Genomic DNA, 12714 nt, shown 5'->3' on the forward strand with positions numbered 1-12714 from the left:
ATGAACAAATATTTACACTTTGTCTTAAGCCAATAACGCTTAATACCTTAGTTCCATATGGTAGATCAATACTATCTGATGTTTTCATCTGACAAATAAATTCTAAATACAACAGAAATTGTTATGCCAAATTGGGTGAACATTAGTACAGTGTTATTTGTACAAACATATTACAAAATCGTCTTACCAATTACAAAATTCGCCTATTGGGTCTGATGATGGTTGGAGTGTCCAATCGAAATCGATAACCACTTACCATCTTTCATATGTATTTAACGTTTTGTGAGTAAGCAGTTTAAGTGTAAATATATTATTACAAGTTGTGACGTATTTTTTTTTTACTTTCGGGTATTTTAATAACGCGTCAATGTTGGTCAAGTAGTCATCCCAGAATTTGGCCTGAAAAGTTATAACGGGTAGCTTATATTCACAATGGTTTAGACCATTTTCCATTAGCATAATTAGCGATGTCTTTCTAAAAGACTTCTTCCAAGCAATGAGAAAAACTATCCCGGCCAGACCCTAGCGTCCTAGGACAAAAATGTGTAATCTACGGGAGACGTGAGCGTAGCTAGGTTAGCGTACTCTCCTAGCACCGGAGACAGGGACCGGATCTTCTGGGACGTGTTGTGGAAGTCAAGTAGCTCAAGAGGAAGTGAAGAGAGTCAAGTAGCGGAAGACTTGGCTATACTTGACCTCAGTCACTCTCGTCTTGTCTTGTGTACTTCCTGAGTTGAATATGTAATGCTAGGGAGTTTTAAAATCTTTTTACACTTATATCCTACCCTCTCATCATACGCTAGGTTCTTCCCCGGGACTGTTTGACACATTACTTCTTGCTAGTACGAGTTGCGCGGCATTATTGCAAGGATAAAGGTTTTTGGTAATTGGCTGGATTTGGACTAGGGCCTTCTAGCAGACGATCCGCACTCTACACTAATTAGCCTAAGTGTAAAGCATTTTTATAGTTACCACGGGTAAATTATAAATTCAATTTTTATCCTAGGATATTACTTACAGAGTACGTAATTAGTTTAATAAGATTATTATTCTCAAACATGTAGACACAAGATCCCTTAAACAAAACAAAGGATAATTGTAGGTTCATATTACTCTTCTTTTACAACGAACAAAAAAATTCTTAGAGCTTATGCAACACCATAAGAATTATTGTGTACAAATACATTTATTTAGTATCCTTTTAACTGAGGCAATAGGGTATTTGCCAACTAATGTAATTTAGCAGATTTAATTGTACCAATAATAGTTCTAGTTATCATTGTTTTGTCCTCTGAAATGCAATTGCAAGATACACATTGTATTTAGAAATATTTCCTCATATTTTTTCCCAACGACGTGGCGTTGCAAAAGTTGTTGCAGATCCTATACGGAGGAGAAGAAATAAGTGGAGGACAAGAAATTTGAGGATGGGGCTGGAGTACCAACTTTTTGTTGACTAAAATAGCCAACGCATTCAATAAAATATGAATGCTTACGTAGATTATTTTCTACCCTTAAAAAAATAAAACCCCCAAACAAGATCAAAAATTATTATAATTTATAGCTAAAACTGGTTTTTACATGGACACTCCATATCGTTATTGATCAAGCAAAATAGTTTAGTAGGAGATTTCTGTCAATAACAACAAATTTGTTAATTTTTATTAATTATATTTCAAAGAATATTAGCAAAATAATGCATACATCTTTAATTACTAGAACTGAATTATTTCTCCAATACACTCCTGTTTGTGTAAACCACACCTCTTAAAAAATATAAATATCTAACTATTCAATACAATTACACTACTAGGGTGGGCCAAGAGATTAGCCCGGAAGTTTACAACAATCTAAATGAGTTTGCTGTGACTTATCCCGTGTTGTAACGTTGGCATGATTGATTGTTGTGGCAGTGACAGCAATTCTTGTTGACGTGGTGGTAACACTGCTATTACCTCCCCCCCACTTCATTGGCAATCAGCTGGTAATTAATAACAATTGACAGTCTGTCAATGGAGACACTTTGCATTATCACGTTATGATTTTGTAGATTGATAATTAATTGTGGCTTTATCAGGATTGGCGTTCGTTGATTAGGAAAATGTAAAATTATTAACTTTTTAGTTATTTTATAGATCAAATTTTAATTGGAGATTTTTGTATTTTTAACCGACTTCCCCACTACCAACAAAAGGAGGAGGTTCTCAATTTGTATGTGGCGATGTTTTTTTTTTCTATGTATGTTCACCAATTTCTCTGTGATTCTTTTACCGATCAGTGTGGTTCCACCACCAAAATAACCAGGATAGTTTCTATTTGGTACCTTATATATTATGTTTAAGTATAATATTTGTTTCGGTGAAATATTCTGAAAACCTTAAATATTCAATATTTATTTTGTTTACATTTGAGCAGATTGTTTACATTTGTGCAGAGAAGGCAATAAATAATAATAACATTCCTACAGCTGTTAGTTGAAACCATTTAAATAAAGCTACAGACAATTCTTCATGAAACAGTTGCTTCATATTGACCAATGAACTATTTCTTGCCATGGAGCCTAAATGAATTACATAGAGAAAAATGCATTTTGTTTTGGTTACCTACTATAAAAAATGTATTTTAACGTTTGACCTGATTTGTGTATACAGTAATTCTGTTTTTAGTATTGAACATTCGTACTTACAAAAACATATATGTTTCAGTGAATAGCTGTATGATATTGACAAATAAAGGTGTGTTGTAAAAAACCAAAGCATTCGTAAAACAGGTCTAAATATGAATTAAATGCAATTATTCCTTACACGACCTAAGTCGTGTGACAGTGCATAATCGTCAATTGTCTTAAAAGTGTTAAATATTTTAATTACTAAACATGCATTTGCAGATGTGGAATGATTATTGATATTCCCTACCCAGTTACTATATCATATCAATACTATTATGCCTGCTTCGGAAAGTCCTAGAGGAAGATGATTTGCAATTTCGACTAGGCTATATCCTTGATCAAGCCAAACCACCTACATGGCTTGCACCACTTTTAGCTGAACCAATCTTTCATATACATATTTCATTTGCAGATGTGGAATGTTTATTAATATTCTCTACCCAGTTAGTGCAGTAGAAATAGGGTTTGAGGTGGAACTAATTGCAACAGAAATTATTCCAGTTAGAAATGGTAGGTAATACACTTATAAAAAACATACTAAAAATATACATTTGCACTGTTACGCAAAATACGGTTTTTTGGTCGCCATTTAAAACAAGTGTAAAATTTTAAATTATTATTAAAAAATCTGGTTTGGTATCAAATTATAGAACATTTCATGCTGGAAAAGAATATAATGGTTGAATTTAAAATATACTGTTAACAGTGATGCACTATGGGTGAAAACAGGTGCGTTTAAAAACGTGGCATTTGAAAAGTTTTTTATTTATAAGTTATTTTATACTTTAAAATTTGTTTTTTTTTTTTCATTTTTGACCCTTAAAACGTAAAATTTCCCAATTTCTCTCTAGACCTTTTTAAAGAGCTTAAAAAACAAATAGTTAAGTATATCAAAGGGGTTTTGTACGATTATTGGTAACGGGGAAAATTCAAAAAATTGGAAATTTAAAATCCCCATGTTATTCTTTTGGAGAATATGGTAAAAAGTTGTAGTTTCCTTGTTTATGGATATATTTTGATAAAACTTTGAAGATTTATTTATTTTATACTATACAATTAATATTTTCCTAAAAACACAATTGGTTTCCTTGTAGCAGCAAACCTTGGTACTCGTTTCGTTAAACCTAATGTTATTTATTTAATAGACTAGCAACAGAGCCCATTGTGGTTAAATTAATGCAACGGTCTCTAGTAAAATAATGGTTATGAAATCCATACACCACTTTACTCACTAATATTTGGTACATATTAAGCTCATAACATTAGAATCACACACTTATGATAAGAAACACACTTTAAACACAAATGCAAATTGTTAAACAATATTTCATCAAAGAAAATTTAATTAAATAACAATATAACAATAAGCTGTTAAATTATCAACTCATTTTTCGTATGGTTAGATTATGCATACTGGTAAATCAATTATTGCCATCTATAAAAATAATTGGTTTTTCTTTTCCGAGTCGGGTTAGCTCTTCTACCAGACCGATTTTCATAATTTTGGCCTTAAGCCGGGTTTACACTATGTAGCTAAACCTGCTACATTGCAGATTTGTGTAACATCTAGCAATGTTATATAACATTTGCTAGAAGTAGAAAAAAAGTAACTTTACAAAAGTGCTATATAACACTGCTATATGTAGCAGATCCTGCTATATATAGCTAAAATTGTGCTATCCATCGGTAGTCGGTAAATATAAAAAGAAATACGTGCTACATCTAACATTGCCATATGTAGCAATGATATAAATATATTTTTCGTCTAGCATCTGCTATATGTAGCACTGAACGGTTTTGCTCAGCGATCTTTGTTTACAATGGAAGGACTGGAAACGGAAAGTGGCAGTGCCTAGGATCGGGATGATATTATCGGGGCTATTGATATTATAAACTTAATTAAACTGTTCCGTGGACAACCGGCGTTGTGATCATACGTAAAACGTTTTTGAAGTTACCGTCGCCTTATTTAGCGTTTTAATGATGGATTGTCAGGGTATTCATCATCATTAAGGTCCCGTAATAAGTCTGTTACACTGTACTTATTTCTCGAAGCAAGAAGCGGTCAAACCTAAAACTTGCTAAAATCTTCGCTCCTGTCTGTCTCTCTCTCTGACTTCCAAGATCACCACGATAGCTGCCACGAACAATGTCTCTTCAGCGCACATTTCGATACGGAATGCGAATGAGGTTGTGCTACATATAACATATAGCACGAGCACCAGAATCACTAAAATTGTTTGTAAATTTTTCATACAGCAAAAGTTATAAAGCAATGTTATATAGCAAAAGTTATATAGCAGGTTTTGCTACATAGTGTAAATTCGGCTTTAAACTAAAGCTATAGACACACCATAGATTTGCTATTAAGCATCAGCACTCATTTTGACGTATATTTTGAGCTATACACAAACTGCCTCCCTATACATTACTTACGGGAGTTAAATTAGTTTTTTTTTTCGAGTTCGTTTGGCTCTTCTACCGGACCGATTTTCATAATTTTGGTCTCAAAGCTATGCAAGCACATATTTGTCATCATTAATCTATCAAATGTATAACCCTACGAAAACAATTAAATTGGATTTTTTCTATTTTTACTTCAATTTAAAATGTATTCCAGCAGTTACATTTATGTTTTTATCTAAAAATCTTCAGTGAAATACCAGATTCCATTGGAATTATTGATTATTGAGATTGGACGTACCTAAAGCACACTGCTAAATTATAAACGACCCAAATTGCTTAAAAATAGAGTTATCTATCATCGATTTATAGTTAAAAAGATCTTACTTGCAAACTCAACAGTACCTAAGCTAATTGTCGACGTTGACGGGTTTCACCTAGCAAATCTTGAAAAATCAAACTTTAATAATTATTTGAAAATCTACACAAATTCCTTTCCAATGACCCATTAGGTTATAAAATCGGTCCAGTAGAAATCTAGATTTAGCTGTACAAAGATTTTTAAAACTGAATTACTAGATTTAATTGAAAATCAATTAAGACAAATGGAAATTCGTTTAGTCTGTAGGTTTGCTGCAGCGGGGGTATTTTGTACTACGATCGTATTTCTAAATAGTGCTTATAACCACTATTATAACATTTTTCAGCATTAAATTTCCTATAATTTGATACCCAAAAAGTTATTTTTACGAATATTAAAATTTTGAAACTTTTTTCAAGATGGCGGCCAAAAAACGTATTTTGCGCCACAGTACGGATGTATATTTTTAGTATGTTAATTAGAAACATACTACCTACCATTCACAGCAAGAATCATTTGTGTTGCAATTAGTTCCACCTTAAGCTATATTTTCGATTATTTCTACTGCACTAAGTTACTATAACATATCAATACTATTATGCCTGCTTCGGAAAGTCCTAGAGGAAGATGATTTGCAATTTCGACTAGGCTATATCTTGAGCAAACAAAACCCCCTACATGACTTACACCACTTTTAGCTGAACCAATCTGTCATATAATATTTTCCAAAGGTACTATACGTGTTAACGACCAATTTTCCACTTTTGAGAGATTTTTTAGTGCTGGTAGCTGAGGAATAACTTTCATATTGTTCCAAAAGGCTTGAAGTACACCGATTGCAGGAAACGATGATGTCTGACATTTCAATGTATCTAGAAAAGACAATTAGTTTTTCATTAGGCCTAATGTAATGGACAACTCTTTCTTTCTTAAGGAATATCTATTATCTATCTAATAAATATGAGCCTGGAACAGTCAAGTTTACAAAATACTTTTTTCACTTGTTAGTCTTAACTTTACTGGTTAGCCTGGATAGGAAAAAAATAAACAGCAAGGTTAAATTATTTTGAAAAAAAATTTTTAATAAAAACGTTTATTTTCATACCCATTGATTATGTAACCTGAACAGGTGACTCAAGCAGTTTTAAAATAATGATTGTTCTGTGGAACTTTTGATTGTTTCAAACAGTTTTGCTTATCAAAAAACCTCAAATAATTAATATATATAATATTATACAGTCACTAAAAATCATGAAATAATTTATTTTTGTAAAAAAATACAACCGACTTCAAACGCTCTAAAAAGAATGAAATAATTTCAATCAAGTAAACTTTTGTATTAGGCAAGCTCACGTATTTCAAGTCGGCGCGGCTCAAACTGCAAATATGATTGAAATTAAATATTGTGGGTGTATTTTGAAAATCAATAAATTCTAGCTGGATAACATAAATATAAAAAACATACTGAACTGTTTTGTTTATATATTGAAGGAAATATCTTCATGTATTTTATGTTTACTTAAGAATATATGCATTATGAAAATAACACACTCAATTTTTCTATATGAATAGGAAAATAATTTAGTTTGATATTATGATAGGGAAAAGAAGCTAGTTTAGTATTAAAACGTTACTTATCCAAGTTAGAAACATTAAAATGCGTTATAATCTTTTTAAAGATACTCGTTAATACCACTATAATGCCGATCTCTGATTACGGTAATAAAATAACACTTAACGCATAACTATGATAAAGACATGCAGATTAACACCTTCAGTTATAGATAGTCATCTGCAATATGGACACCCTCTTTAAATTTTGTATCAAAAATCATCATAGAGCCGCGCCGACTTAAAATACGTGAGCTTGCCTAATACAAAAGTTTACTTGATTGAAATTATTTCATTCTTTTTAGAGCGTTTGAAGTCGGTTGTATTTTTTTACAAAAATAAATTATTTAGTACTTAAGTAATACAAAAACAATATTCTACATTGTTCTTGAATTTGATTTACTGATTTTAAAATTCTTTTTCCTCCTTTATTGACCTTAATGCCCATAATTTATCTATAAGTAAGGTTAATTTTATATTTGCTATAATGTTTCAAGTCTTCCTTTTTATTCTTTCTATAATGTTGGTCCAATGTTTAATTATTTGTAAAAATAATACAGTTACGTTTTATGTTCAAGCTCTATTTATATCAGCATGAATTCGATAAATACATGTTTTAAAGTAAACTGTTATTAAAAAGAAGGAATATAGGGCTAATAACTTTGTACACTATAATAATATCATTTACGATGACAATAATAATTGTCATCGTAAATCTTATAAGAGGTTATTAGCCCTATATTAACCCAATAATTATTATTGTTGTGAATAGTTAATGACAGCGAAATAGCACACTCCTTCGGCGCATCAGGTAGCATTAAGATTTTTGTATACAATACAAATGCAAATGAGAAGACCGTAAATTATTTAGGACAAGTATGGAACACATATATTCAATTTTAAATTGGGTTTACTCCAATATATGGCTGGTTTTTGTCACCATTGTACTTTGCAAACAAGTTTGAGATAGACAGTACCAAATTACAGTTTCCCTTCTTTCCCCCGAAAGATTATAGTATAAGTTTCCAAACGTTGCACAACAAATTTAACTCAAATTTAAATGTTCACCCATACCAACCCGATTTTGACTATCGATAAGAAATATTCAAAATTTTATCGGTTTTGTCCTAAAATATGGATGGCGGTTGTCGCCATGGTAATTTTCTAACGAGTTGAGGTGAACAACACAAAATTAAAGTTCCCCCTCTTTCCCCAAAAGATTTGAACTTACTCTCCCCCTAAACAAGCCAAAGTGTGATTTTGGATGACAAATATTAAAATTTTAATAAGTTTTTCTCCAAAATAAGGCAGTTATCACTATGTAATATTCTAACAATTTGAGAAAAATAATTCAAAATTACAGTTTCCCTTCTTTTCCCCAAAATATTGTTATATTAGTTTTAACAGTTACAAAACAGATTTAACTTGAAATTACTCTCCCCTATACTAAAGTCACCGCCCGCCCTGATAAGCTTGCTAACAGCTTTTACCTCGATTACCTACTTTCTACAGACAACAATAGCCACAACTCAGGCGGAAGTATTTCTAACTGTCCACTACAGTCCACACCCCTGGTGTCAACCATAATGGACTACCAAAGTGGTGACACGGTTTCCGTTTTCGCCGATTTTAAGATAAATTAGTTTGCGAGAAAACTGGGTCACCTAAAAACGTAGAACGTAGCACTATGTTGAATGTTACTTTCATACTTGGCTTAAAATACCTACTTTGTATGGTCGCAATTTCAATGAAAAGTATTTAAGTAAAGTATTTACGAAAATCTTTTCTGCGTCAAAAGTGGAACCTCGATGAAAATACTCTTCATAAAAGTGACCCTGATAAAAAAAATATCCCTCTCAAATACCCTTGATTTATATTACTGTTAACTACATGCTGCAAACCACGATATGAGGTCAATTTGATAACAAGTCTCATTTGATAATACACATAAGAAACCCCACAAGGGTCTACAGCAATTAGGACGATAAGTATGTTTTATATGTTTTAAAGTGTAAAATGTATTCATATTAGTTCAAATAATCTGTCTGCCCTTTAGACAGAATAGGGACACTGCACAAAGAATTGTATCAATTTGCTTTGTTTATAATATCACAAACCTATAACTGACCTTAAACGTAAATGTGGCATAAATTTAACTTAGCTTATCCAATGAATACAATGTCTGCTATTATTTTAAAAAGCTTACACGTACTTTCTAGAAATCATTCATGCTTCCTCCACACGAGACAAATGTATTCAGCAATTTTCAAACATTGATATTTTATACACACAAATTTTAAATCAAAGTTGGACCCAAAGTTGATATATATTAGGTTATTACTGTAGTTTAAAATTCACGTAATGAGAAGTAATGTTGGAATAAACAATACCGTAAATACACCCTGAAATTGAATACCATAAATAAACCTAAACAATTAATAATCCCTATCTGCTATATTATGCAAATAAATAAAACGTCAAAAAATGCATAACAAATTGTGTAAAACCCAACCGCTTTAATGGATACATTTTCATTTTTATCTCAGCACGAACAAATCTGCCAAATAAAGACAAATCTACCCTCTTAACAGCGGTAATTTCTTCCCCACCCTGTATTGTGTATTGTGGGTGGAGGAGTTGGAAGGCGCGTCACCAGATAACAATACAGTTATTTAGGGGCGGTTTGGGAGCTCGAGCCCAGCTAGTACGCGCCTAGTGTTGGACGCGCCTAACTTTAGTCCCAGGACCAGAAACCAGGCTTGGGAGCTCGCGCCTAAGTTGAAATGGTCGTAGATCAAGTATAGGCGCGCCTAAGTCGCAGCGCGGCTAGATGGACAGGGAATCGCGGGGAATTTATGTTGTAGGGTTGGCAACGGCCACTGCAGAACTCGTGACAGTCGACAACAACAAAAGCACCCTTGGAGAGGGGGGATATGCCCTGACACTATTTAGTTTTCTGTCAAATTTTGGTGTATGTAGTTCGAGAGGAGGTTGTGAGTTTTGGCGTTGATGTAATTTTTTTATTTTAAGATCATTCTTTTTGTTGTTTTAGTTAGTTTGGCTTAGTAAAGATTGTGTATGGTTACTTTGTTTAAGTGAAAACAGTGAGTTTGATTACTGTTTTTAAGTGGTAGTGATATAAAACAGTGCGGTTGATTACTTTTTTTAAGTGGTAGTGATATAGAAACAGTGCGTTTAATTGTATTATTGTGTCACATTGACCATGGCTGATACCAAGAAGACCGCGAAGCGCACCCCTAATTTGTCCAAACAAGAACTAGATTTAGTCAAAGAATTGGTGTTAAAACATCCAATAATCGAAAAGAAATTGCACGACCAAAAGACTGAATCCATTCGTAAAACTGCATGGCAGAAAATCGCAACAGAGTTTAATGCGCAAAGTTTTGTACATCAGCGAACCATCCCCCAGTTAAAAACTGCTTGGAAAAGAATTAAAAGCACTTACAAAACAAAGAAAGCTGCCGAACGTCGTAGTAAATTTAAAACAGGGGGAGGACCGCCATCGCCAACTACAGAGGAAGATACGGGAATGGAGGAAACATTGGCAGATCAAACACCTCTGGAATACATTCCCGATGATGACAATGATTATGGTGAGTATAATCTTACTAGCAACAGTGCCCGTTGTGGTGAAATATTACTAATATTATTAAATATTACACTTTACTCACTAATATTAATGGTACAGTTTACTCTTTGAAGGTTAATGTTTTAAGTATAATTTCAATAATATTCAAATTCATCGAAGAACAGAGGTGTAAATTAAATCCAGCTATCTGTAATGTTTAAGAGATGTTGCGATTTGTATTTACAACATATCGACTCCTTACCCCCGACATAGTTTTGAGTTTAAGATAAAACTGCAATTGTAAAGTATCTGTTGCAATAACACAAATCATTTTTTTCTAAACTTAAGGGAAACATAACTAGCCTTCAAATAAATTCTGATGTGAATAAGTATATAAGACACAATAGGTGATAATAATATCAAATACATACAGATTTCCCATTCCCACGCCAAAAAAATTTACAAAATAATTGAAAAATCTAAATTAATTTCATATGTCTGTAAAAATTAAAAAGTAATCAATAATGAAGTAAGTTATATTATAACAATGTCTAGAATTTATATTAATCATAATAAATGTGTTGCATATGTAACAATTACAAATCCATGGATTCCATATATGGATTAACATATCCACGAAGTTTCACTTGTGAATCCTCAGATGGGGGAAGCACCAGCTGCAGCCTAGTGACGTCATGCGGTCACGAGTTGTTTATATCGTTGGCGGTCACCACCCCCTAAGACGCTCTCCCTCGCCAAGGGGTAAGGAGTGAGAGGGGGCTGGTGCAATGACCTTGAGGTTGCCCGCTCAACTAGATCGTCACCTTAAAGCTTAGGAATTTTAAAATGTTGGAAAAGCGGGAATGTTAAGAGCCATACATTTTCCCACAGGATTTTTCATCAATAATACAAATCAAATCAAATCAAACCAAATCTCTTTATTGTCATTGTGTATATAGGCTACATTTATACAATAGGCAAAGTCAAAAATTGTTATACAGTCTTCGTATATATAACAACAACAACATAATAACACATTAATATTTAACAGTATTATCGTAATAAAGAATTAAATTATCGGTTTAAAAATTGATTAACTGACATGCAGTGCTTAGGCATTTAAACGGAACAATTATACGATTACAATAATGCAAGTAATAAGGCACTTGCCAACTATTACATTAGTTTACGTAGATTTTTTCAATACTATGAAAGGATTTTCTTTTTAGAGGACGATGAACAAACCGTTGACGACCCCACTTCTGTAGAATTCCTATCTCCTGCTTCGTCATCGAGAGCGGAAAACTCAACTACAGGTGGTAATACCCCCTCTACAACCCCTCCTCCAGTTGGTACAAAGAAAACTCACAAGAAAGTTGTGAAGTATGCCGAAGAGTTCCACAAAAAACGGATGGAGTATTTAAAACTGGAGCACGAGGAAAAAATGAGAGTAATTAAAGAAGAACTGAGTTATTGGCAATTGAAAAAACGAATTGTTCTTCGACAAGAAGCTAGCCACGAACATCATGAAGGAGATGTAGAAGAAAGCTCAGAGCAACGAACATTTCAGCTCTTCAGTCAACACCTTACAAACTAAAACCTGTATAACCAAAACGAACGATAGTTTAATATGATTTTTTGGTATTTTTGATGGTATTTTTGCTCGATTTATGTTGTAATAAGTCGTTCAATATTAATTTTAGGAATGTTTTACTAATACGTTGTTAAGGTTAGGGTATGGGGGTTATTTTTTATTTAAAAACATTTCAGGTTGTTTCTTTAGTATATAATCAATTTGAATATTTATCATATATTTATTCCGTTATAATGTCTTTACTTAGTACCGGTCCAAGGAATGATTTCACTTTTTTGGTCTTAGTAATCAATAATCTCTTTTAGACATATAACGACTGTTTAGCCCAAAGACGAAACAATGTTTTACTAACGTTTAATAGGTACTGGTAATAGTATTGTACTGTATGTATAACTATTAAAATTTTTTCCCGGTTTTTAGGGCTAAGGTGATAGTTTTTATTTATAAAAGTGTTTTATTATTTCGTTTGAAATTAGTGTTGAACTTAT

At 32.6% G+C, this 12714-nt stretch overlaps 2 protein-coding genes across 4 annotated transcripts in view; one reads left to right on the forward strand and one right to left on the reverse strand.

Moving 5' to 3' along the window:
* Window positions 1-12714, reverse strand: part of LOC128986862 (G-protein coupled receptor moody) — a 96068-nt gene that overhangs the window by 64441 nt on the left and 18913 nt on the right. The gene's annotated exons all lie outside the window — the stretch shown is intronic.
* On the forward strand, window positions 10267-12229 carry LOC128984854 (myb/SANT-like DNA-binding domain-containing protein 3). Its single transcript, XM_054404222.1, has 2 exons — window positions 10267-10657; window positions 11862-12229. The coding sequence occupies exons 1-2, from the start codon at window positions 10267-10269 to the stop codon at window positions 12227-12229; spliced, it is 759 nt and encodes a 252-aa protein (XP_054260197.1).

The sequence above is a fragment of the Macrosteles quadrilineatus genome, unplaced genomic scaffold, assembly GCF_028750875.1.
Source record: "Macrosteles quadrilineatus isolate MER2022 unplaced genomic scaffold, UCM_ALF_1.0 Scaffold_2__2_contigs__length_208266976, whole genome shotgun sequence".
Lineage (NCBI taxonomy): Eukaryota > Metazoa > Arthropoda > Insecta > Hemiptera > Cicadellidae > Macrosteles > Macrosteles quadrilineatus.

Bases quoted from the DNA above. Each gene is read 5' to 3' on its own strand.
- LOC128984854 (XM_054404222.1), top strand. From the start codon at position 10,267: ATGGCTGATACCAAGAAGACCGCGAAGCGCACCCCTAATTTGTCCAAA. The intron at 10,658-11,861 runs GTGAGTATAATC...TTTTCTTTTTAG, and splicing joins CGATGATGACAATGATTATG to AGGACGATGAACAAACCGTT.